The 27,785-nt window shown below is 35.8% G+C and overlaps 1 protein-coding gene and 1 long non-coding RNA gene across 9 annotated transcripts in view; one reads left to right on the top strand and one right to left on the bottom strand.

Annotated features, from left to right (window-relative positions):
• The window catches only part of RMDN2 (regulator of microtubule dynamics 2), a 77,337-nt gene that overhangs the window by 17,526 nt on the left and 32,026 nt on the right, over positions 1-27,785 (top strand). For 5 of the 7 annotated variants that reach the window (XM_049652283.1, XM_049652280.1, XM_049652279.1 and 2 more), the window contains 4 exons: positions 16,310-16,484; positions 17,614-17,716; positions 21,357-21,417; positions 27,201-27,276. In XM_049652283.1, coding sequence (XP_049508240.1) covers positions 16,310-16,484; positions 17,614-17,716; positions 21,357-21,417; positions 27,201-27,276 — 415 coding nt within the window. Of the gene's footprint in view, positions 1-258; positions 1,302-16,309; positions 16,485-17,613; positions 17,717-21,356; positions 21,418-27,200; positions 27,277-27,785 lie in introns of all 7 variants that reach the window. The other 2 variants (XM_049652286.1, XM_049652285.1) reach the window with 1 other exon arrangement.
• The window catches only part of LOC125937528 (uncharacterized), a 91,531-nt gene continuing 76,753 nt past the window's right edge, over positions 13,008-27,785 (bottom strand). For both annotated transcript variants that reach the window (XR_007462416.1, XR_007462417.1), the window contains exon 2: positions 13,008-13,175. This is a non-coding gene — a long non-coding RNA (uncharacterized LOC125937528). The remainder of the gene's footprint in view (positions 13,176-27,785) is intronic.

Below are 27,785 nucleotides of genomic sequence, written 5' to 3'. Positions count from 1 at the left end.
TGCCTGTTTCCCTGAGTCTTTCAACTTATCTTCCCCCAATTTAGTAGATTGGGCAGGTATTGTGTTGGTAGAGATAATCTTTTAGACTAGGGCATTCCGTGGGGGTACATCTGGGTGACCATGAATTCAGACGCCATTATTTTCTCATTCCCCATTGTTTCCATATTGATAAAGTGGATATTATTCTTCAGGAGCCTTGGCAGGTTTTCACCTCTGCTCCCTACTTTTTTGCCTCATTTGACACTTTTCTCACTCTAGCCACTGCAAAGACGACCAGAGCTTGCTACCAAATTATCCTGCAGATCAAGTTACTTCAGACCACCGGCACCTTGGATTCTCTTCCATTACTCATCGAACTATATCTCTTGATCCTAAAAGAACCCGTCTATCTGCAGTATGTAAAGTCAGTTCACGCAGAGGAAGTAAAAATTTATCTTCTTCATCAAGTGCATCTACTCACTCATCTTTCTCTGGAAGAAAATATTCTTTATTTGTGAAATTTCAGAAAAGCGGTATTTTCCCCGACTGTCAACAAAGTAGAGCCAATTTTGATTCTCAAGAAAAAAGCAGCTTCAGTGATGTAAAATTCTCCTCAAACCATTTTGGCCTTAGATCCCAAAGACTTTTCTCTGCCCCTAGACTTAGTATAATTTCCTGTTACGAGAGCACTAGTTTTTTTGATCTTCAATCAAGATGTCATAAAATCTTTAATCCAGATGAAGTTGAAACCGTTTCTAAAAGCTCAACTATGACTAGTGCTGAAAAATATATAAGCTCTTGTTCTCCCAAATATAACATTAGGTGTTCTATGAATTTTGAAGCAAAAGCTAACTCTTCAACCCATCAGAACACTGTTGATGGAAGCATCTACCAACACAGCACGGCCACCTTACTTTCTCTTCCCACTATTTTCTATTCCTGTCAACAAGGCAAGATTGCTACTGATACCGAAGGAAGAGGCCAATCAAGGAAAGTTTCCTTTCATCCTGGTTCTCAAAGTCACTGTATCTTTCATTTTCCACCTAGGATTCAATAGCATCCCTCTCAAAGAGTAACTTCCCCTGTTTCTCTGTCATGTTGGATTTTCTTCACTTTGTAAAAATGCCACCAGCTTTATCCCACCTCAGAATGACATTGCTTCAGATTCCGTGGAAGATGAAAACATTGCTATTTCATCTCAAGATGAAGACACATCTTCATCTATTACAGTTCCTAAAATAAGGTCGCCTCAGACTTTGCCTTTTCTTCGAAGGGTAGCTCAAAGCAGAAATTTTACCACCAGGCATGCTCCATAGTCCATGGTATTCGTTGCTCAAGTTCTCACAGAAATCTGTCTTCCTAAATTTCACTGCATTTTTGGGGGAAAAAAGACCTTCATGTTGCATTCTAAATTTAACTGTAACTGCTGTCATTTTTTTGAAAGATAGTTTATTGACATTATTGGAGTTTGGAAGTCAAAGGTTATTAATCTGTTTCTGGCTTTTAACAAATTGCTTACAAATTGACTAGTCTCAAATTTCTGGGTGATGATTGTAATTATTTCTGTGATCTGAAAATAATATCAAACATTGATATATAGATCTTCTAAATGTATGACATTCTTTGAGAGTTTTAACATTTTCTTTTATCCTACTCTAATCATGAGGGACAGTATTCCTACCATGTCATCTCTAGAGCTATATTCCGTAATTCGCAAATTTTCATTTATATTAGCCTTGTTAGCTGCATTTCTCATGCCAGACATCCCCCTGACAGATGATATTTTTACTAATATAAGGATCAAATTATAAATAAACATATTATAATGGAAACATGTAGAATATTTCAATATTGAAACCAGTTATTTTGACTAAATACTTTTCATATACATTTGTGTGTGCATGTCTGGGACTTCAGAGAACTCGATATCAGAGGTAATAGATTCATAGATTAGTCGGTTTTTTTTTTTTTAATTTTTTTTTTTAATGTTTATTTATTTTTGACCGAGAAAGAGAGACAGAGCATGAGCGGGAGAGGGGCAGAGAGAGAGACACAGAATCCGAAGCAGGCTCCAGGCTCTGAGCTGTCAGCACAGAGCCAGACGCGGGGCTCGAACTCACAGACCGCGAGATCATGACCTGAGCCGAAGTCGGCCGCCCAACAGACTGAGCCACCCAGGCGCCCCAGTCGTTATTTTTAAAAGTGAATATTTTTCAGACTTTTTCCAAAATTTTTATTAAAAAATTTTTTTAAATAAAATTTTTATTTTAAAAAATGTCTCCCGAAATTTTATTTTTGAGTAAATATTTTTCAATTTTTTCACACTGTATTAAAGTTTATAAATGTTTATCAGAATAAGTAATGAATGGAAAACGCATATAGGCCATTAAAAATACTTAAGTTAGAATATAGCTGGTCTTTGTAGAGGAAAGGAATTGGCATTATTTTCAATTGTATGTCATGATAAAATGCCCCCTAAACCTATATCATTGGGCTAAGATGTTACTTTTACTTTTGCGTTTTTCTCCTCCTTTTAGCGTGTATCTTAAAAAAGTTTTTTTTCTACTTCAGTTTTTTATTTGTGGTGAAATACACATCACATAAAATTTACTGTCTTAACCATTTTTAAGTTTCGTGGCATTAAATACATTCATATGGTTATGCAACCATTATCACCATTTATCTCCAGAATTTTTTTCATCTTCCTAACGGAAATTCTGGACCCAATAAACAATCATCTCCCACTCTCCCATCCCGCAACCACCCTTCTACTTTCTGTCTCTGTGAATTTGTGGTATTACTTTGAATGTATATACCACATTTTACTTATCTCTTGATCTGTTGATGGACACTTTTGTTGTTGCTTCTACCTTTTGGCTGTGATGAATAATGCCGCTATGAGCGTGGGTGTACAAAGATCTCTTCAAGGCTCTGCTTTCAGTTCTTTTGATTATATATCCAGAAATGGAATTACTGGGATTGTATGGTAATTCTGTTTTTAATTTTTTGACGTACTACCGTATTTTTTCCATAGCACAGAGGCACCATTTTATGGTCCTCCAAGAGCTCACAAGGATTTCAGTTTCTCACATCCACACCAACACTTGTTCTTTTCTAGTTTTTGACAGTAACCATCCTAGCAAGGTGGCATCCTATTGTGGTTTGCATTTCCCTAATGCGTAGTGACATTGAGCATTCTTTCATGTGCCTTTCATGGCCTTTTGTATATCTTCTTTGGAAAAATATTCCTTCGAACCCTTTGCCCATTTTTTAATTGGGTTCTTTGCTTTTTGTTGTTGAGTTGTAGGAGTTCTTTATATATCCTGGATATTAATCCTTTATCAGATATATGATTTACAAATACTTTCTCCCATTATGTGGGTTGCCTTTCACTCTGTTGATTATGTCCTTTGATGGACAGAATTTAATTTTAATTTTGATGTCTAATTTATTTTAATTTTGATGTCCAGTTTATCTATTTTGCTTCTGTTGTCTGTGCTTTTGTTGCCATATGCAAGAAATCATTACCAAATACAATGTCATGAAGTTTTCCCCTATGTTTTCTTCTAAGAGTTTCATAGTTTGGATTTTACATTTACTAAATGATCCATTTTGAGTTAATTTTTAATTTTTGCATATAGAGGGTCTAATGTCATTCTTTTGCATGTGAATATCCAGCTTTCCCAGCACCATTTGCTGAAGAGACTTCCCTTTCTCCATTGAATAGTCTTGCCACCCCTGTCAAAAATCATTTGACCATATATGTAAGAGTTTATTTCTGGGCTTTCTGTTCTATTGATGTATATGTCTAACTTTATGTCAGCCCACATTATTTTGATTACTGTAGCTTTGTAATAAGTTTTAAAATCAGGAAGTATGATATCTCCACCTTTATTCTTTTTCAAGGTTGTTTTGGCTATTCGCAGTCCCTTGAGATTCCATATGATTTGTAGGATGGATTTTTCAACCTTTACAAAAAACATTGTTGGAATTTTGGGAGGGATTGCACTGAATCTATAAATTGTTTGGGTAGTATTGACATCTTAACAATATTAAGTCTCCAAATCCATGGCATGAGATTTCCAATTGAGTCGTCTTTAACTTTTTTCAGCAATGTTTTATAGTTTTAAGTGTACAAATCTCTCATTCCTTTGTTAAGTTCACTCCTAGGTATTTTATTCTTTTTGATGTTATTACAGAGTCATTTTCTTTATTTCCTTTTCAGATTGCTTCTTGTTAATGTATAGAAACAACTGGTGTTTGCAAATTGATTTACATTCTGAAACTTGGCTGAGTTTGCTTATTAATTGTGTGTGTGTGTGTGTGTGTGTGTGTGTGCATGTGTGAAATCTTTAGGATTTTCTACATATAAGATCATGTCATCTGCTAAGAGATCATTTTGTTTCTTCCTTTCTGATGTAGGTATCTTATTTCTTTTTCTTGCCTAATTGATCTGGCTAGGACTCCTAGTACTGTACTGAATAGAAGTGGCAAAAGCAGTCACTCTTGTCTTGTTTCTGTGGTTAGAGGAAAAGCTTTCAGTCTTTCACCATTGAGTATAATATTAGCTATGGGCGTTTCATAAATGGCCTATAATATGTTGAGGTAGTTTCCTTCTGTTGCTGGTTTGCTACACATTTTTATCATGACTGGGTGTTGAATATTGTCTGGTGCTTTTTTCTGCACCAATTGAAATGCTCACATGTTCCCCCCCTCCCTTAATTCTGTTAATGTGGTATATCACATTGGTTTTCATATGGTGAACTGCCCTTGCATTCCTACTTGGTCATGGTGTATAACCATTTTAATGTGCTTTCAAATTCTGTTTGCTGTTATTTCTTTGAGGATTTTTGCATCAGTATTCATCAGAGCTGTTGGTCTGGTTTTCTTATAGCATATTTGTATGGCTTTGGGATCGTGGTAATGATGACCTCCTCATAGAATGAGCTAGGAAATATTCCTTTCTCTTCAACTTTTTGGGGAGTTTGAGGAACTAGTTAATTCTTTAGAAACTAGTTAATGTTTTGGGGAGTTTTAGGAACTAGTTCATGTTTGGTGGAATTCACCAGTGAAGCCATGTGATCCTGGGCTTTCATTTGTTAGGAAGTTTTTGATTACTAATTCAATCTCCTTATTAGTTATAGATCTGTTCGGATTTTCTGTTTCTTCCTGATTCAGTCTTAGTAGGTGGTATGTTTCTAGGGATTTGTCAGTTTCATCTAGGTTATCCAGTTTGTTGGCACGCTATCCTTGATGGTACTCTCTTATAACCCTTTTTATTTCTGTAAAATTGATAGTGATATTCCTCTTTCATTTCTGATTTCAGTGATGTGATTTTCTATCCTTTTTTTCTTAGTTCAGCTAAAGGTTTGTCAATTTTGTTGATCTTTCTGAAGAACCAATTCTTGGTTCCGTTGATTTTTCTCTTTAAAAGAAATTCTCTATTATGTTAATTTCTGCTCTCATCTTTTTATTTCCTTTCTTTTGCTAACTTGGGATTTAGTTTACTCTTCTTTTTCTAGTCTCTTGAGCTATAAATTTAGATTGTTGATTTTATATCTTTCTTTTTAATGAAAGCATTTATAACTATAGATTCCCCCCTTACCACTGCTTTCACTTCATCCTGCACACTTTGGTATGTTGTGTTTTTTGCTTTCTTTTGACTCCAGATATTCTCTAATTTCCCTTGTGATTTCTTCTTTGACTCATTTGTTGTTTAAGAGTGTATTGTTTAATTTCCACTTATTTGTGGATTTTCTAGTTTTCCTTCTGCTGTTGACTTACACTTTCATTTTATTGCAATCAATACATATGCTTTGTATGATTTTAAATCTTTTAAAATTCATTAAGACTTGTTTTGTGTAATATATGATGTACGCTGGGGAATGTTCCATGTTCACTTGAGAACAATGTATTCTTCTGTTGTTGAGTGGACTATTCTGTATTTGTCTGTTAGGTCAAATTGTTCTATAATGATATTCAAATCCTCTGTTTCCTTATTGATCTTCTATCTGGTTGTTCTATCCATTATTGAAAGTGACATATCAAAGTCTTCTACTGTTATTATGTTGCTGTATATTTCTCCTTTTAATTCTGTCAATGTTTGCTTCATATATTTAGGACCTCTAATGTAAATATATGAAGAATATTACATATTCCTTGTCAATTGAGTCTTTTATTGAGATATAATGTCCTTCTTTGTCTCTTGTAAAGTTTTGACATAAAGTCATTTTTGTTTGATATAGCCAACCCTGTTCTCTTTTGGTTATTATTTACATGAAGCATCTATTTCATCTTTTTACTTTCAACCCATATGTGTCTTTAGTTCTAAAGTGAGTCTTTTATAGACAGCATATACTTGATCCTGGTTTTTAAAATCTTTTCTACCAGGGCACCTGGGTGGCTCAGTCGATTGAGCATCTGACTTCAGCTCAGGTCGTGATTTCACAGTTCGTGAGTTCAAGCCCCACATCAGGCTCTGTCCTGACAGCTCAGAGCCTGGAGTCTGCTTTGGATTCTGTGTCTCCCTCTCTCTCTCTCTCTGCCCCTCCCCAGCTGGTGCTCTTTCTCTCTCAAAAAAACAAACAAACAAACAAACAAACAAAAAAAAACAAACAAACTTAAAAAAAAAGAAAAAATCTTTTCTACCAACCTGTGTTTTTTGATTGGAGAATTTAATCCATTTACATTTAAGTTAATTACTAATTAATTGGTAATTTAAATTAATGACCAAATAATTACTAATTTAAATTGATTAATAGAGATTAACTTACTATTGCCATTTTATTATTTGTTTTCTATATGTCTTATAGCTTTTTTAATCCTTCATTTCTTCTGTTACTACTGCCTTACTTTGCATTTACTTGAGTTTTTGCAATGACACATTTTGATTCGCTTCCCATTTCCTTTCATGTGTATTCTGTAGATATTTTCTTTGTGTTTACCATGGGCACTGCATATAATATCCTAAAGTTATAACAATCTATTTTAAACTGATACCAATGGAACTTCAATTGCATTCAAAAGCTCTTCCCCTTGGGGTGCCTGGATGGCTCAGTCGGTTAAGCCTCTAACTTCGGCTCAGGTCATCTCATGGCTCCTGAGTTTGAGCCCTGCATTGGGCTCTGTGCTGACAGCCCGGACCCTGGAGCCTGTTTCAGCTTCTGTGTCTCCCTCTCTCTCTCTCTCCCCCCACTCCCACTCACGCTCTGTCTCTCTCTCAAAAATAAATAAAAACATTAAAAAAAAAAACTCTTCTCCTTTGATAGCTCCACCCCTCATTTAGTTATTGATATCACAGATTATATCTTTATATATAATGTAGCCATACAGATTTATCATTATTTTATGCTTTTTTTCTTTTAAATACTGTAAAAGAATAAAAAAGGAGTTATGAGCCAAAATTATAATAAAACCAAAATTATAATAAAAAGCCAAAATTATAATAAATTTATCCATGTATTTACCTTCATCAAAAACTTCATGTTTTCATATGGCTTCAAGTTGCTGCTAATGTCCTTTCATTTCAACTCGAAGGACTCACTTTAGCATTTCTTGTAGTACAGTTCTAGAGGTAAAGAACTCAGCTTTTGTTTATCTGGGAATGTCTTAATTTCTCTCTTATTTTTTGAAGGTCAGTTTTGCTGGATATAGAAGTTTTGGGTGACAGTTTGTTTTTTCTTTCAGCACTTTAAATATATTATCCCACTGCCTTCAGGCCAGAAGGTTTCTGCTGAGAAATCCATTCATAATCTTATTGGAGATCCTTTATATGTGATAAGTATTTTCTTTTGCTGCTTTCAAGATTTTTAAAATTTGTCTTTAATTTTCCACAGTTTGAGGGTTTGTCTTGGTGTGGATTTCTTTGGATTTATCCTACTTGGAATTCACTGAGCTTCTTATATTTGTATATCTATATCTTTCTTTAAATTTGGGGAGTTTTTGGCCATTATTCCACAAAATAAGCTCTGTGTCCCTTTCTCTCTTCTTCTGGTATTCTAATAATATGTATATTGGTCTGGTTTATGTTATTCTGCAGAGTTTCTTAGGCTCTGTTCACTTTTCTTTATTTCATTTTTTTTTTTGACTTTTCAGATTCATCAATTTAAAATAATCCCTCTTCATGTTTGCTGATACTTTATTCTGCTTGTTTGAGTATGTTGTTGATCCTCTCTAGTGAATTTTTTAAGTTACTTATTTTATTTTTTCAGCTCCAAAATTTGTTTGATTAAAAAAAAAATAATTTCTAGCTCTTTGTTGATATTCTCATTTTGTTTATATATTGTTTTCCTGATTTTCTTGTGTTCTCTCTCCGTGTTTTCCTTTGGCTCTTAGAGCATACTCACCACCATTGTTTTTAAAATTGTTGTCTTGTAAGTCTAAAGCCTGTATTTCTTTAGAGTCAAGTTCTGGAAATTTATTTTGTTCATTGTTTTGTTCATTTATTTTGTCCATCTTTCCCTATTTCTTTCTATGGTTCATAATCTTTTGTTGAAAATTACAAATTTGAAAAACAGCCACCTAGCCTGGCCTTTGTAGATTGACTCCATGCAGCGGAAGACCCTCGCTAATTAGCCCAGTGCAAGGGCTTAAGGACTGTCAGGTCTTTTCTAGTCATTAGTTTTCCTTGGGCCTGTTTGTGTGTATTTTCCTCCTAATTATCCTATATACATGACTTTTTACATATCTATTTAATTTAATTAATTTTAATTTTATTCAATTTTGTTTAATTTTATTTTTTGAGTGGGGGCAGAAAGAGAGAGAGAATCCCAAGCAGGCTCCATACCCATTGTGGAGCCCAACATGTGGCTTAATCTCACAACCATGAGATCATGACCTGAGCTGAAATCAAGAGTTGGACACTTAACCGACTGAGTCACCCAGGCATCCCTAAATATCTTAATTTCGGTGAGCCTTACCCCTGTTTTTAGATCTCATTGTGTTCCTCTCCCTATAATCTCTCACAAATGCACCCATGAGTTTGCAGACTCCTATAGTTCTCACATGCCACGGTGCCTGCCACTGCTTTTAGCAATCTCCAGTCTGATATCCAATGATGTCTTCATTTCTGTCTAAGCTCTAAGGCAAGCAAAACAGAAACCAGTCTCTCAGGAAGCCATCAGACATGCCAGGACATTGCAAACAAAATCCACTCTTTTTCTCCTTTCCCAAGGGAGGAGCTGGGAATTGGACAACTTCTTCCCGTCTATGCTGTATGATGCCAGGGAGGGGTGAGGCAAGGGTGAACAAAAATGCCAGGAAGTTTCCTACCACTGCGAGTATGGCTTTTTCTTGATTTGACATTCACTTTGTTGTTCCAAATCTTTGACTAGCTTCTAAATCTCCCACAAAGCCGTTTCATTCTGCCTGTTGTTCATCTAGTGTTTCCATGTCAGAATGAGAGCCTAGAGCTTCCTATCCACCATCTTGCTGACATCAGTCTCTCTTGGTGTGTATCTTTTGGAAAAAAAATGTTGGAGGGAATGAGGTGTTAGGTAAGGCTGAACAAAAGGAACTGATCAGGGTGCCTATGTGGGGGATGACACGGTGCTATAGCCAGGCATGTTTTTGCCTGTTCTGATGCCGCTCACTACTGATATACTTTTATAAACACACTACTTTCTTTTCCTAGAAAATAATGTCATTTTCTCTTTAAATAGTGCAGTGATACCTTTAGAGATGCTATTGTTGCTATCGAAGCAAGTAATTGTGCAGAAGAAATGAAGGCGTAGGGGAAAAGGCATAGTTCTTATTCAAATTGGGAGCAATAAATAGGGCCAGAAAAGTACATGAAATGACAAATGTTTGTAAGTAAATTTGACATTTTAAGGTGGGACTCTCCAGACCTGCTAAAAGAAAATTCTGACATCCGATAATCTATGAACTGCCTTTCCCCGGCCTAGTCCAGATCTGAGCTCTAACCCAAAATTAACACATGTTCGAGTTTTCCCAGACCTGTTTAGATATGCCCTGTTTTTAAAATTTGCTTTTAAAACTTTTTGGTAATTTTTGATAAATGCCCAGTTAGAAGATTACTGTCCAAAGTAGGAAAACAGTTTCCCCACACTTGAGTGTTTCTAAATGTGGGGAAGAGACTAGCCTAGATGTTCTCTTTTGTTTTATTGGCCAGTTTGTCTATTGCTATGCCATTACCACGTTGACTTCTTGTAGTTTTATCCTTTATACTACAGCACTGATGGCTGTTATTTAAAAGTGTCTTTGCTCTTCTTGTACTTGCCCTTCCATATTGATTTTAGAGTCAGGTAAGTTCCATAGGAAAAAAAAAAAAACATTGTGGTTTTGACTGGAATTGCATTAAAGTGTAGTTAAATTTGGGGCTATATGAAATTGGTTCAATGTTAAGTTTTCCTATCCATGGTATCTTTTTCTAATTATTTAGATATTCTTAATGTCACCAAATAGTATTTTTATAATTTTCTATCGAAAAGTAAAAACAAAAACCAATGTGGAATTTTACCCTAGGTACCATGTATTTTTCCTGCTATTGTAAACATTATAATTTATGAAGTTACATTCTCTAACTTGTTTTATAGATATAAGAACATGATTGGTTTTCAAAAATTGATCATAAATGTTGATTAGCTTTGTGTAATTTTTCTTCTAGAGTTTTTTCTATTGAATAAACTCCAAACTTCTGTTTCTTCTTTCCCAATGCTTATAATTTTTATTTGTTTCCTTTTAATGTGCTAATGGGACCTGCAGTACATTGATGATTAGAAGCAACAGTATTGAACGTCCTTTTCTATTTCTTATTTTAAGGAGAATGCTTCTAATGTTTCATCATTAAGTGTGAAATGTATTATAGTTATTGGCATATAACCTTTACTGTGTTCAGAAGACCCCTTCTATTCCTTATTTATGGGTTTGGTATTCCTTTGTCCTAACATGGTATTATTGCATTTATTGAAAAAAAAGTTTCGGTAACCGCTGAAATGATCATGCAGTTTTTCTAATTCTACTTGTTGTGCTAGAGAAATGTTCTAATATTAAGCCACGCTTGTAATTCCTGGGAGAAATCCAGTTTGGTTATGATGCATTCTTTCACGTTTGTTGCAGTTTTTGGTTGATATTTGTGATGTCTCTGATACCTTTGGTTGATATTTTTACATCTGTATTTATGTGTGGAATTGGTGTATAATTTTCATTTCTTACACTATGTTTGTTTGATTTTGGTGTCAGTTTCATCAGCTTCAAAAAAGGAGCTAAGAGGTTTTCCCTCTTTTTGAATTCCTTGCAAGAATTTGAATAAATCTAATTCTTTGGATATTTGATAGAATTCCCCTTAAGGGAAATTGATTCTCTCTCTCCCTGTCTCTCTTTCTCTCTCAATCTGTGGTGTGTGTGTGTTGAAATAGATTTTGGTTTAATTTATTTAATGGCTATAGGACTATTCACGTTTTTGTTTTTTCTTATAAAAATAAAGTCCTTATTGAGTATATTACTCATATACTATAAAATTCACTCTTTTAAAGTGTATAATTTGGTGGGAGTTAGTTTATTCACAGAGTTATATAGCCATCACCACTCTCTAATTTCCAAACAGTTTCATTATTCAAAAGAAAACCCTGTACTGTGTATCCATTCATTCTCTCCTCATCCTCAGGCCTTCTCAACCATTATTCTACCTTCTGTTTCCGTGGTTTTGCTTATCTTGTACATTTCATAAAATGGAATCATAATAATACGTGGCCTTTCACTAAGTAATGTGTTCAAGGGCTGTTATGTCATATCATACAATAGTACTTCATTCCTTTGTATTACCAAATAATATTTCATCGTTTATTCATTTTGTTTACCCTTTCATCTGATGATGGGTATTTGGGTTGTTTTCATTTTTTGGCCATTACGAATTAAGTTTCTATGCACATTCCTATACAGGTTTTTGTGTGGACATATGTTTTCAGCTCTCTTGGATGTGTACTTAGGAGTGTAATTGCTGAGTCATATGATAACTCCGTGTTAAACATTTTGAGGAACTACTGAATTGTTTTTCCAAACTTGATGCGTGTGCATTTTACAGCCCCATTGGCAGTGTAGGAGAGTTCCAGTTTTTCCATATTCTTATCAACAGTTGTGATTGTCTTTTTTATTTTAGCCATCCTAGAAGCTATGAAGTGATATTTCACTGTGGTTTCGATTTTCGTTTCCCTAGTGACTAAAGATGTTGAGCATCTCTGTGTGTTCATTGGCCATTTGTTATCATCTTTTGATGAAATATCTGTTAAATCCTTTTTCCATTTTTAAGTTCAGTTATTTTTTTTTATACAACTCTTTTTATTATTGAGTTGTAAGGTTTCTTTATATATTCTCTATGTAGGTCCCTTATCAGATATATGATTTGTAAATATTTTCTTCCATTTTGTGAATTATCTTTTCATTTTCTTGGTGAAAAAAATTGCTTTGAAGCACAAATTTTAAGTTTTTTTTTTAATTTTTTTTTAACATTTATTTATTTTTGATACAGAGAGCATGAACAGGGGAGGGTCAGAGAAAGAGGGAGACACAGAATCTGAAACAGGCTCCAGGCTCTGAGCTGTCAGCACAGAGCCCGATGCGGGGCTCGAACCCACGGACCGCGAGATCATGACCTGAGCCAAAGTCGGACGCCCAACCGACTGAGCCACCCAGGCGCCCCACAAATTTTAAGTTTTGATAAAATCTATCTTGTTTATTTTTTCTTTTGTCACCTGTGCTTATAATGTCATATCTATGAAATCATTGCCTAGTCTATGGTCACAACTATTTACTCCTGTGTTTTCTTCTAAGTGTTTTACAGTTTTAGCTCTTACATTTAGACTTTTGATCCATTTTCAGTTAATGTTTATATATGGTGCGAGGTATAGGTTCAACTTCATTCTTCTGTATATGGATATCTATTTGTCCCAGTACTATTTGTTGAAAATAAAATTATTTCCTCCACTGAGTTGTCTTGGTACTCTTGTCAAAACAAATTGCTCATAATAAACATAAGGGTTTATTTCTGGACCCTTAATTCTTTTTAAAAAAAAAATTTTTTTTTTGATGTTTATTTATTTTTGAGACAGAGAGAGACAGAGCATGAATGGGGGAGGGGCAGAGAGAGAGGGAGACACAGAATCGGAAGCAGGCTCCAGGCTCTGAGCCATCAGCCCAGAGCCTGACGCGGGGCTCGAACTCACAAACCGCGAGATCGTGACCTGAGCTGAAGTCGGACGCTCAACCGACTGAGCCACCCAGGTGCCCCTGGACCCTTCATTCTTAATAGGCCCTTAATCTCTATTCCATGTCTATCAGCCTTCTGACAGTACTATCTTGATTACTATGACTTGATAGTAAATTTTGAAAATTGCAAGTGTGAATTCTCTGACTGCTCTTATTTTACAAAATTCTTTTGGCTATATTAGGTCCCTTGCATTTCCATATGAAATTTAGGATCAGCTTACTCATTTCTGGGGGAAAATGTTACCAGCTGAGATTTAATAGAAACTGCTTTGAATCTGTAGGTAAATCTGGGGAGTGCTGCCATCATCATAATACTAGATCTTCTGATTCATGAGCATGAGATTTCTTTTCATACATTTAGATCATATTCTTTAATTTCAACAATGTTTTATAGTTTACAATGTACAAGTCTTGCACATTTTATGTTAAATGCAATCCTAAGAATTTTATTCTTTTTAATAATATTGTAAGTGAAATTGTTTTCATTTTTGGATTGTTCATTGCTAGATTTACAGAAATACAATTGACTTTTATAAGTTAATCTTCTATCTTGTAACCTTACTGAACTCGTTTATTAGTTCTAATAACTTTTTGTGGATTCATTAGGATTTTATATGAATGAGATGATGATTGGAGCTGTGAACTGTTTTAATTAAAAAAAAAATTTAATGTTTATTTTTGAGAGAGAGAGAGAGAGAGAGAGAGAGAGAGAGAGAACGCACGAGTGGGGAAGGGGCAGAGAGGGGGAGACACAGAATCTGAAGCAGGCTCCAAGCTCCGAGTTGTCAGCACAGAGCCTGACGCGGGGCTCGAACCCACAAGCTCATGTGAGCCAAAGTCTGACGCTTAACTGACTGAGCCACATCAATTATTTTTAAATATTGGGGTTTTCTCTCCTACCTTTTAGTGGTGATGTCTAACTTAGTTGCATTGTGAACAGGGAATGTGGTCTACACAATAGATTATTATCATTTGTCGCTTGCTTCATGGCCCTCTGTACGTGGCTGTTTTCATAAATATTCCATATATACTGGAAGAGACATTGTTTTCCAGGGGTTCTGTGTCTAGTTCCAGTATCTTGATTGTATTTAAGCTAGTTCATACGGTGTTTAAATCGTATCCTTACTTTCTCTCACACTTTATCAATTACTTAGAATCTTACGTTACAAATCTCCCATTCTGATAGTGGATTCAGTTTCTCCTTGTGTGTGTTAATTTGTGTTTTCTATATATCTGAGACTCGTGTTTGTAGATGCATAGAAGTCTAAAACTGCTCTTTCTTTATCATAAATTGAACCATTTTTAGTGTGTTGTGTCCCTCTTTAGATTTAAAGCTTTTTGCTCTAAAGAGTATTATGCCCGATGTTCAGCTAATTACACCTTTTGGTTATTATTTTCTTATTATACCTCAGGTGCATAGAATTGGACTAAAACTACTTTTAGCTCTTACAAACTCTCATGACTGGTCCATGCATGTGCCACTTTTATTCATTTAGTTAGTTATTATAAATAATGTGAAAGCATCCATGAAACCACGTCCTAAAACAAAAGATAGGATGTAGACAGTAGTCCTCATCAAACATTTGGCTCCCCTGCCTCCCCTCACCTGAAGATAACTATAATCGTGAATCTATAATGTATATTGTTCATTCCTTCTTTTTAATGCATCATTTTATTGCATCCATGTGTATATTAAAACACATTTAATTTTGATTGTTTTTATGGAAAGGGGATTGTGTTGTATATAATTTTAAGAGCTTTTTTTCCCACTTAATATAAGTTTGTTAAGATTCCTTCATATTGGGGCACCTGATGGCTCAGTTAGTTAAGTGTTTAACTCTTGATTTTGGCTCAGGTCACGATCTCATGGTTTGCGAGATCGAGCCCTGCATTGGGTTCTGGGTTGATAGCACAGAGCCTGCTTGGGATTCTCTGTCTCCTTCTCTCTCTGCTCCTCACTGCGTGTGCATGCACACACTCTTTCTCTCTCTCTTTCCAAATAAATAAATAAACATTAAAAAAAAGATTTCTTCATAATTTTGCACATCACTGTGTTTCTTTCATTTTGACTGTTGTGTAATATTCATCCACTCTTTGATGGGCATTTAGTTAGTTTCCTGGTGTTTGCTATTTGAAAGTACTGCTCTTTTTATTATACATCTCTTTCTGCACATAGGCAAGAGACCTGGGTTACTGGGTCCTAGCGTATGTGAAAGTTCAGTATTAAAAGATAATTCCAAAGTGTTTTCCTGAGGGTTTCACCAATTTACACTTCATCAGATCCTGTGGATTGACTTCCTCCCCAGCATTTGGTATTGTCAGATTTTTTACCTTTTATCAACAAAATGAGCTGAAAGCAATATCTCTTTGTGGTCTTTGCTAGTATTTCTCTAATTGGCTGAACACTGAACATCTTTTCTTATGTTTATTGACTATATGTATTTTCTCATTTGGGAAAGCCTATTTATATCTCTCAAGCATATTTCTGTTGAGTTCACTGAGTTTTTATTATTGAATTTTAGGAAAGTATTTATGTGTTCTTGATATCTGTGTTCTCCAGTTGTGTTGCAAAACTATCCATTCCTGGTTTTTATTTTGCATTTTTATATTTTTTAAAGTGTCTTTTGATTAGCAACAGTTTTTCATTTTAATATAGTCAAGCTGATTAATCATGTGTAATTAATAATCATTTATAATTAATGCTTTCATATTTTGGTGAAGAAAATTTTTTGCTCCAAAGACTAAAGGGTATTCACCTATACTCTCTACTTAGAGTTTAAAAAATTATTTTTAACATTTAATTCCTTATATCATCCAGACTTGTTTTTATATTATATGATAGAAATTCAATTTCATTGGTTTTTTTTATAGGAGTAGCCATTCTCCCCCCTCCGTCAATCCCTTAATTTCCCCCTGATCTCACCTGCCAACTCTATCATGTACCACATTTCCATATATGTATGGATCCACTTCTGGCCTTTGTTTTATTCCATCAGTCACTCATCTGTTCCTGTACTAATAGCATATTGTCTTGCATTTTAAAAGGATCACTCTGGCTATTATAACTTTCAAGAGAGTTGATCATTATTTATTATTTCTGCAATTTTAGGTATATTACAGCTAATACTGACACAGAAGAACAGAGTTTTCCTGTCCCTAAGGCATTTAACACACACATAGAGGAATTACATTTAGATGTCCTTCTTCAGAAGGTTGATAATTTACGTATGAATGAATCTAGCAAGATGGAGAGTTTTGAACTACTTTGTGACCACAAAGAAAAGGTAAGAGATGTGAGATAATAGCATCTGTATGATTTTAATTTTTATTTAATCTGCTATCCCATTTATGTTATGACCGTAACAATTGGGTTAGTTTACCCAAGCCAAATTGGTTGATGCAAAATTTTTCTATAATCTAAACTAAACTTTAAAAAAGTAAATCTAAGAGTTTATTATGCTCTAAGACCATGAATATGAGAACCAGAGATATGACTATACAGTTTTCTTTTTATTTGATATTTATTAATTTGTTGTATTTAATACATACTCTGTAAGATAAAGAATAAGACATACTCCTCTTGGGGCAGGAAAAACTACATTTTAAGTTTTCTGCCTTGTAGTTATTAATGTAACAGCTATCAGTACAGTATTTCAGTCCATTTCTACTAATGGTCGTTTTTCAATGTTTAACATTGGGCTGAATTGGGAAAGCCCATCCTTCCCACTACAACCACCAACAAAAAGAAAAAGAAAAAGAGAAAAAGAAAGAAGGAGAAAGACAGAGAAAGAGAGGAAGGAAGGAAGGAAGGAAGGAAGGAAGGAAGGAAGGAAAAAAGAAAGGACAGATGTAAGAAGAGGTTCTCAATAGCCCAGTGAGCAATGAATCTTTCTTTCCCATGAGCAATTTAAATCCTTTGTCTGAGGCTTCAGCAACTCTAAACAGATTGTTTAAAAGTTTTTAAATCTCCAGCATTATGACTATATTTTTAGGTAATATAGGTTAAAAATGTGACTGCTCTTTCCAGTATATGTGATCTCTAATGCTCACTGAGACATCATATTGAAGGTAGGTAACTTAGAAATAAGAAGAAGATACTACCACCAGGGAAAACTTACAAATTCTGGTACCTATCGATTCTCTCTTCCATGTTGGTGTAGAGGTAGAGTCTGGATAACATTCATTATTTTTGAGATCCAAATGTAACCCTATTAAATCACTTTTTGTAGCCTGAATATTTGAATTTAAAATTCAAATTTTATGCACAAATTCATTGTATGCACATGACTAGATTCAGTCATCTATAAATACCAGTTCATCTGCCTAATTTTTTAAAAGTTACAGTGGAAAACATTTATAGTTTCATCAAGTGACTGAGTCAATCTAATGTATAGTGCTATTTTTTCTTTTCAGTTTAGAGATGAAATAGAGTTTATTTGGAGGTTTGCTCGCGCTTATGGAGACATGTATGAGCTATCTACTAATGCACAAGAAAAGAAACATTATGCTAATATTGGTAAGTATTTTATAAAGATTGATTATTCTCAAGTGACAATTGTTATCTATAATAACCCATCAATGAATTTTAATTAAAGCCAAATTATCTTAGCTAAAACCAATATATTTAATCTATTTTATATATCCTAGTACTGGAAAATACATGTAGTCTAAGGCCAGAAATTTTTTTCAGGACTAAGGTATATATTCTTTAAAAATATTTGAGTATAATAGAATAGACAGCTTAAAAACTCGAATTTCAGATACTAAGTTTATGACAGAAAGACAATTAGGTAATATTTGAGGAACAGTAAGAGGCAGAGGATAGGTATCTCCAGCACAATTAAAATAACCTTCCTTGACTCCTATAAGGGAGAACTTCAGGTGCCACAAAGAAATAACTACTTAAACTTCAATGTCTTTTTTTTTCTCTCTTTTTTTTAAATGTTTTATTTATTTTTGAGACCGAGAGAGACAGAGCATGAGCAGGGGAGGGGCAGAGAAAGAGGGAGACACAGAATCTAAAGCAGGCTCCAGGCTCCGAGCTGTCAGCACAGAGCCCTGCGCGGGTCTCAAACTCACAACCGCGAGATCATGACCTGAGCTGAGGTTGGTCGCTTAACCGACTGAGCCACCCAGGAGCCCCGTGTTTTGTTTTGTTTTTTTCAAAATTTATCTCAATAAAACAAGATTAGTCTTGAGTTGATCATTGTTTAAGCTGACTGATCCAGTACATGATGGTTCATGATACTGTCCTCTACCATTTTATGCATATTTTTTGAAATTTTCCCTAGTAACAACAGCGTATAACAACATAGTAATAGCCAGAATGTCAAAGCTTTTATACATATCTATTTCTGTCACTTAATATCAAAACTCTTTCTTGCAAAAAGCCCGTTAGCTGCCAATTCTCTGAGCTTCGGGGCAATAATCTGACATCAGACTTCTTTAATTTCTTCTTTTATTCTAAACTTTCTCTTCTCCAAGCTTTCTTTCTTTAAGTTAGCATGAGGAAGAAACAGCATGAAAATAATGATACTACACATCTCATTCCACGGTAGTTCCCTGTCTTTTTTATTTCCAAGAAGGAAATATTTCCAAACTCCTTGTAATTATATTCCTTCCACTTGTAGATTTCCTTGCCACATTATTCATCATCAGCTTTGTGGGGCAGTTTTTCTGTAGTGATCCATCTTGCAGGCCATACACAAAATCGAATTCTGGAGAAGAGGTTTGTTAACTCTAGGGTAAATAAAAATTTAACCAAAGAGAAAAAACTGATTTATTTTCGTATCTCCTGAGAAAATCACAGTCTAGCTATGTAAACTGCTAACGTAGGAAAGACTTTTTATTGCCTGTAAGCTCCTGCCCTACCCTGGGCATCAGGGGTCGTCCTGTGTGTGATAGGAGGTAGAAATGAGAGCAAAATCACATGTTCTCAGACTGTAGACAAGCTTATGGCTTTGGGGGGGGGGGCAGTATCATTGAAATAACCATATATTATAAAGAAACAAACGGAAATACGTTGTGTAGAGGAGAATGCAAGGTGTTAAAAGAGTAATCACAGAAAGAATATGACGGCAGCGGCTGGGGGTTGATGCAGGGAAGTCTTTACTGTGAAAGTAAGAGTTTCACTTAGGTGAAATCACTTGGAATCTGTATTTTAAACAGAGTAGAAGTTTAATTGAGTTCATGGAAGAGGTGGTAAAAATGGAAAAAGAAATAGGCGGGAAGAAATCTGGGGACAAAAATGGAGATTGGAATAGGATGTATCTTAAAAAATGAGAAACCTTTATAGTGTCAAGACAAATGAGTAAAAGCCTACGATGTATTCTACTCATTCACATATTGAAATATATTAAAAATAGTTCTTTTTTTTTTCTATCCATTTAGGAAATATTTATTTGAAATTACTGTGTCCGGGAGTGATGTTAAAATGAGGGGTTGAGGGAGGGAGAGAAGGAAGAGAGGAGGGAGGTAAATGTGATTAAGTTGGTGCCATGCTAAGGAACTTGCTAGATACATCAACATGGAGACAGCCCAATATACTTCAGTGTTTGGGTAGTGAGTGCTTAGGAAAGGTGATGACAGAGTGTGCTAGAGCTGAGACCAGCGTTGAGGGACACTGGAACTCAGTGTGCGGGAGGAGGACGTGCTGACTCGTTTTCCCCATAATAGCATATTTAAAATTGTTACCCCAAGGCATGATTTGATCACTGGAGAGCACAGAATTCCTTCATAAAACTCAGGATGGGGTATAGCATTACACAGTGTGTCTTACAAGCACTCTGATCATAATTTGTATTCCAAGTAAACTATGAATCTTATATCTAAAGGAACATTGTTATAATTTCCAGAATTAAGTGATCGATACATGTGCCTCAAATAGATCACAAAGTACCATTTTGTAAGTGAAACAGCTTTCCTTTCAGACTTCAGCTACATACACCAGCCTAAAATAGAGGAGAGTCCATAACCCTGAGAATACAAAAGGAAGCTGGGTCGGTCATATGCAGGCTGGTGGTTGTACATTAAAAGCTATTTTTGTTCATTTGGCAAAGTAGCTACATGCTGATTTCATTTTTAACGTTTGTACATTTAAAGCTATGTTTTTCAATTGTTTATTTAAAAATCGCTCTTTGAATATAGGTCTACAATGTAATGTCAGTATTAAAACACTTCACTTTTTAATTTTTTCCACTTTAGGTAGATTTATACATGAGATATTTCCCTTAATGGATAGAGCTATAAAATATAGAAGTGTCCCACCTTAACACATTAACAGAATGGTTTTAGAATTAAGGATCCTTATTTATAAAGATTACATCATCCACTTAACTTAGAAGAGCATTTTGCAGATCCCTGGATATTCTCTTCAAGGCAACAAAAACAACAAAATGGAGCAGGGTAAAGGGAGATGGTATAAAACAAAGCAGCCCCTTTTGGAGAAGGATTTTCAGAATGTTGTCCAGTTTCATTGCAAGCATTTTGGTTTTTCAGGCCGCTAGACAAACCTCTATCCAAAGTAATTATGACATTACGAAAAGTTACTTCTAAAACTAAGTGGAATGATTTGGCAGGGTGATTTATGTGTCGAGCCTGTTCATTTTTGTGCACGATTAGGTAAGCACTTCTCTGGGAAGCCTTCCCTTTGGATGAAGTTCTCTAACATGCTCTCTGTTTTTCATCTCACTTTTGGTTTTTACACGCAATTTGTTTGCTTATATACCTGCTTTCTACTGAAATGTGAACCCTTGGAAGTCAAAAACTGTGTCTTAATTTGACTTTTTATTCCCAGAGATTATGATATGACACTCAGAAGGCATACAGTAAATGTCGGTCAATTATAGAACGATTTTTATTAATGCTTTTAAATAATGATTGGATGACTTTTCTTGCACTTGGTTACATCGCTTAGTCCAGTGAGCTTAAAACCTGAGCATTCATCAGAATCTCTACAGGCTAGTTAAAACAGATTGCTGAGCCCCAGACTTTGTTATAGGGTAAGTCTCTCTTTTAGCCAAAAATCTGCTTTTCTGTAAGTGATGCTTCTGGTCTTAGGAGCATATTTTAGGAACCACTGACTTAATTCAGTAATCTACCCCTCCCCCCCACCGACTCATGTGAAGGTACTAAATGCAAGTACATTTTTCTTTCAGGGAAGACATTGGGGGAAAAAGCTATTACTAGAGCACCCATGAATGGGCATTGTCATCTGTGGTAAGTACATAGAACTTACGCAGTCTTTTAGAATTCTCATATGCCTCTATATAAGTTACGATCGATTTTTAAGATATTATTGACCCTTTAACCTGTCAGTCACATTCACTGAAAAATATATTTAATAGATAGCAGAGTAACTATTCTTAGTCTCATGTATTTTACAATATGTATATTTTAAATATACATATTCAAGGTAAACTTTTATCGAAGATTTCATAAGTGAATGTACCAAGTGCAGCCCCTTCGAACATGATAAATTCTAATTAAGTGTGATTTAACATTTTATTTGAAAACAAATATTAAAGTGATATCATGCTTCTAAATGAAATGTGAAAAGAATGCTTCACAGGATAAAAGCATATCGCTCATTTTTTATACCTTAATGAGCTTGTGTATACTAATACTACAGGTCAAAGAGAAGTCGTGTATAATATAAGAAAGCTCAAACAAAGGGAATTTAATTCGTTGCATGGGTGTAGCTGACTACCCTTGGGGAAACAAATATATTCGTGAATATGTTTTATTTTGGATCCTTTGTTTGTTTAGAATTATAAAACACAAATAAGAAGACATATATTGTTTTTAACTAACACTTTGTAGTTGCATTTTTACAACATTTTTTAGTTCCTTGCGGCAATACAGGTAGTTCAGGTGCTAGAAAGATGACAGTAATAAATTAATTTATGACCCTTCTCTCAGACCTCGGCTTCCAGAAATCCACCCCTCTTTGGAATTATTTTATTCTCCTGGAGCACTTTGAGGCAGAAATGGCTCCCTTTCTGCAGGTCTGCATTTGCCCCACAGGGAATTGGTTTCACTCCACCAACTCTCAAGTGCAAACCTGTTTATTTACTCTGCCACCAGCAGGGGGAGCTCCACTCACACCGTCCTCTTCAAGCCTCTCTGGTTAGGAGTCAAGGACATTTTCTATGTCCCTGGAGGGACACAGGCCAAAATAAAAATAGATCTTTTGACCTGCTCTCACTTTGCCTAAGACGAGGTGCAAGCTTGCCCCGGCCCCCTCCACGAGGGGAAAGCCACAGGACTGTGGAAGCCACAGTCCCCAGAACAGTTCTATCCACAGGAGCCCTCACTCCTCCACCTCCCGCCAGGAGAAAGGTACTTTTGCAGTTAGCGTCTTGGTACATATCTTTAGGGTCATTTTCCCAATGTATAAGGGTATTATTTCTATAACCAAATTTACCTTCTCATCTAATTTGCACATTAATATCAATAAATTAACATATGTATGCCTTAAAGTACTTCCTTTCTTCCACTTTTAGTGGTAACTATAATGAATTTGTACTGATCAAGCCACACTCTCTTCATGTCCTCTGATATTGGGAGTGTTTGGAAGCTAATTGGCCAGATTTAGAGGCAGAAAAAGGACCCAAGCCCTCCTCTTAACTCTGATCTGCTCCTCCCCCCATAAGTTTGTCATAAATGACAAACTTTGGCCAGGCCAACCGCCTATTTTTATAAATAGTTTTACTGGCTCACAGCCCCGTCCGTGCATTTGTGCACAGCTGTGAGGTTCAGTAGTTGCAACCTTGACTCTCTGACCCGAAGCCTAAAATGTTTGCTACCTGGCCCTGCAGCACAACTTTGCACATCCATGACTGAAAGGACTATGTGATGGCTTATAAGTTTCAGTTTGAAATACAAGATGCAATCTTCAGGAATAATTATCAGAAAGGATTCACACTGAGGGGATCATTGAAAAACAAATAGCATCTTAAGACTTGTTTTCCATCTTCATTTCTTCCTGAAAGCTTCAAAACTTTAAGTCTTCATAAAGCTGTCCACAAAAATGTTGTTATTTTTGTTGAACCAGCCCAAAATACTTCTAGGATCAAGAGAGTAAAGTCGCTGTGGCTTTGTAGTTTGTCAGCCCCATGGGCTTGGCCGTAATTACAAATAATATCTTACATATTTGTTGTGCTCTACTGTTCACAAATTGTATCCACATGACTTACAGCACGTGATTTACAGAACAACCTGTTTCCGTTTTAGGGGTTAGGGTGAGCAAGGTAGTGTATGGGGGAGGTGTGGGGGGGGATAGGTTGTTAGTGAGCAAGGGTCACACAGTAAGTAGAAAAGCAAACACCAGATCTTTTATTCGTATATACTCGGTATTCTATTACATTATTCTTCCTCTGCTTTCTCACGGCATAAATAGCATTTGTGCTGAATCAGAAGTACCACAGGGAAAGTAATGGAGTTATTTTAGTAGCTGTTGACACAGGAATGTTTGTCACTTATTAAAGGTATATTCCATATCAATGCCAAGAAAATACAGAATTTTTGTCAAAGCATGTATGGTGAGAATGACCTCTAGATGGAGGTAAAAGACCATTTTGCGAATTAACATTCTTCAGCCTTCCCATCAACATGAGATGGTTTGTGAAATAAGATTTTAAATTGCATTTTTAAAGATGAACAATATACAAGAACAACAACAACAACAGCACACACGCGCGCGCGCACACACACACACACACAGACATAGGTGGAACTGATCGCCAGAAAAGAAATGATGATCCTTTGGGAAAAAAGTGGTCAGGTGAACTTTGAATTTATGATATCTAGAAAGATAAATAATATTTTAGACTGTAAAGAAAAAAACTTCAAAACAGATTGGGAAATGCGTAAGACTGTAGGACAGATTATTATAAGGGAAATGTGCCTGTTTCATGCAATGGTATTCATAAGTCATAGTTTTTGTTTTTCCTTTTTCTCCTCACTCAGAGTCAGTTGGAGAGAATGTGCTGAGACAGCACTATTAATGCCTCGAGGTGTGCATTACATCAACCTGATGCTGATGTTCAGAAAATAGATGATTGATCCTAGATCAGTGAACACAGATTCTTTTCTTTTGCTTCCAGTACAAATGTTTCGTTCTATAAATCTCTGGTTGAGAAAGTTCATATAGATCCAACAGATTTTTCTAAAAATGTGACATGATTTGTTTTTTTAATTTTTCTGCCAGTGTAGAGAGTAGGGAAATTGAACTAGTATATGTGAATTTAAGCAAGGCAGTGAGGTCAGTTTACTTACCACATTCTTGTGGACAAGATATAGAAATGTGGGCAGGCCTCTGGGTTACCCATATTGAGAGAAGGGTTTAAGCCAGTTGTTCAACAGAGTAACTGTTGGCAACATCACTATCAACCTGGAGACGATTCCAGGATTCCACGTCTGTATCTTAGACACTAGTGTGTTCCATAATTTTGTCAGTGGGTGAAGATATAATAAGTATGTAATAAAAGTTGCAAGTAACACAAAATTATGAGGAACAGAGTGTATGATGGGTGACAAGAGTAATTCAAAAGACTTTCACATTAGAAACAAAAGATTTTCATATATGTGAATGAATAGAGATACACGTGGAAGGAGGGATGGAAAGAAAAGTGTCAAAATTTAATTTAGGGGAAAACATGAAAATTTGGATAACGTGGGGAGTTTAGTTAATAATAACATATTAATTTGGGTACATTGCAAAAATTACATATCAATCTTGTCTGACAGTGTTAGTACAGTTGTGATAAATGTACTGTAGTAACGTAAGATGTATACAGTGGAGAAAACTGAGTAATGGGTATATGGGAACTCTCTCTACCATCTTTGCAACTTTTCTATAAATTTCAAGCTATTTTAAGATAAAAGCTTATTGGGGCACCTGGGTGGCTCAGTCGATTAAGTGCCAGACTTTTGGTTTAGGTTGTGATCTCACAGTTCGTGAGTTCGAGTCCCACATCAGGCTCTGTGCTGACAGCTCAGAACCTGGAGCCTGCTTTGGATTCCGTGTCTCCCTCTCTCTCTACCCCTTGCCCACTCACACACACTCACTCTCTCTCTCTCTCTCTCTCTCTCTCTCTCTCAAAATTAAAGAAACATTAAAAAAATTTTTTTTAATAAATAAAAGCTTATTTTTTTAAATTAAGTGACCTAAGGTTTTAAATACAAATAATGCCCATAACAGAAATGGGGGAATTTGGGGATGTAGCTGTGTGGAATTTTGCTCCACTTTCTGGAACTCCCTGGGAGGAATGATAAAGCAGAACGACAGAGAGAATTTCAGAAGAACATGGTCAGACCGGAGGTGACAGTAACGGTTTTCCAGGGGAGCTCACGAGTCCAGTAATCTATTCCTACAAACTCAATCTCTGGTGGGTGGTGAGAGGTATGTGTCAGGCAATGTGATGGTAGAATTTGTGAATAGTAACATCTCCTAATCTGGTTAAGTTCTCAGGTCACTTTTGATAGGTTGATTTAGTCATCATTCTTGTTTCTACTGTTGCAGATTTGGTTGATTGTATAGAAACTGAAAATTAAGAGGTCAAAAAAGTCATAACTGAAAAGTGACCATTTTATTGTTTGTCATAAGTTGTGCAAATTGTGGGATCTTTTGTGCTCAGGAATGGTCTCACTGTTCCAAATTAAGAAAATTGTTCACTTCATTTTTGTACTTGAAAGTTCTGCTTATCCACAGAAATGATCAAGATAAATACCCAAAGTTACATCTTTCATTTCAGTTATGATAATGCAAGTAGCAATTAATACCTACTCTTCAAAGATTTAGGTAAATGAATATTTTGCACAGACAGAAACCCTCTGAATATGAAAAGTAATATATCCCCAGGTTTTGGAGTGAGCAAATTGCTAAACAAATATTGCACCCAACTTATTTCAAATAATTATTGATGTAACTTTTGTATTCCCAGTGGGAAAAAAAAGCAAACAATTCATGGGATGCCATATTCTCGTATGCAGTGTTTCCAAGGAAGGATTGAAGGTCATGGGGAATTTTTTGGAAAAGCGTATTCATGGGGCATCTAGGTGGCTCAGATGGCTGAGCGTCCAACTCTTGATTTTGGCTCAGGTCACGATCTCACGGTTTTTGTCATTGAGCCCCACGTCAGCCTCTGTGCTGATAGTGCAGAGCCTGCTTGGGATTCTGTCTCTCCTCCCTCTCTGCCCCTCCCCCTACTTTCACTCTCTTTCTCTCTCTCTTTCTCAAAATAAATAAACAATTTTTTTTAAAACTTTCAAGAAAAAGAAAAGTGGAGGTGCCTGGGTGGCTCAGTGGGTTGAGCATCTGACCCTTGATGACAACTCAGGTCATGATCTCATGGTCTGTGAGTTCGAGCCCTGTGTTGGGGTCTGTGCTGACAGTGCAGAGCCCGCTTGGGATTCTCTTTCTCCCTGTCTCTCTGCCCCTACACGCCCCCCCTCAAAAATACATAAATAAACTTTTTAAAAAAAGTGTATTTTGAAATTACCTTTGACTTTGTTTGTTTTAGTCATGATACTTATTTTTGTTTTCAAATGATATCAAGGGAGGCCGTGACATTTTTATTTTTAATTCTATTAAGGAAGAACAGGGATATGATGACACAATATATTTTTTCAATTTATCACTGTTATGACTAGACTTTTTCTGAGAGCCTCTTTGTGACTTTGATGCTGATGATGGTGATAGAAGCAGCTAATATTTCTTGAAACTCACTGTGTGCCACGTAGTATTCTAAGCAATTACACGTTTTAGGTATCTTGCCCTTGTGGCACACATACGAGGTAGACGGTGTGAGTATCCTCAGTAATAGCTGAGGAAACCAGCCTCATGTTAATGTCAAGTATTTATTATTTTTAGGGCCCTTGTATCTATCTGAATCCTTTCATCAAATATTAATGAATGCTTTAGAGATATTCTTAAAATGTTTACTTGGTATATTTGATTAAAAAGTTCATGCACTATCCACTGTTTTTATCCTTTTCAGGTATGCAGTCTTGTGTGGCTATGTGTCCGAGTTTGAGGGCTTACAAAATAAAATCAACTATGGACATCGCTTCAAGGTATTTCTTGATATTAAAGATATTTTAATGTAGCTATGTGTTCCATTAAAAGGCATAAATCAAATTATTTAATAAATGGATCTCTCACGGTGTGTGGGTGGCTCAGTCACTTAAGCGTCCAACTCTTGATTTTGGCTCAGGTCATGATCTATTGGTCATGGAATTGAGCCCATGACAGGCTCCATGCTGGGTATGGGGCCTGCTTCAGATTCTTTCTCTCCCTCTCCCTCTGCCCCTCCCCTGCTCATGTGCTCTCTCTCTCTCTCTCTCTCACTGTCTCTCAAAAAAAAAGTTATAAAACCCAAATTAATCTCAATCTCAAGAAGTTTATCTTTTTAATTTTTATTTTATTTTTTCAGTGTTTATATATTTATTTTGAGAGAGAGAGAGAGCATGTGCGAGAAGGGGAGAGGGGCAGAGCGAGAGGGAGAGAGAGAATCCCAAGCAGGCTCCACGCTGTCAGCAAAGAGTCCAAGGTGGGGCTCCAGCACACGAACTGTGAGATCATG

The sequence above is a fragment of the Panthera uncia genome (assembly GCF_023721935.1).
Source record: "Panthera uncia isolate 11264 chromosome A3 unlocalized genomic scaffold, Puncia_PCG_1.0 HiC_scaffold_12, whole genome shotgun sequence".
NCBI classification, from domain to species: Eukaryota; Metazoa; Chordata; class Mammalia; order Carnivora; family Felidae; genus Panthera; species Panthera uncia.
Note: the sequence above shows the minus strand (reverse complement) of the source record. Positions and strands in the feature narration are given on the sequence as shown.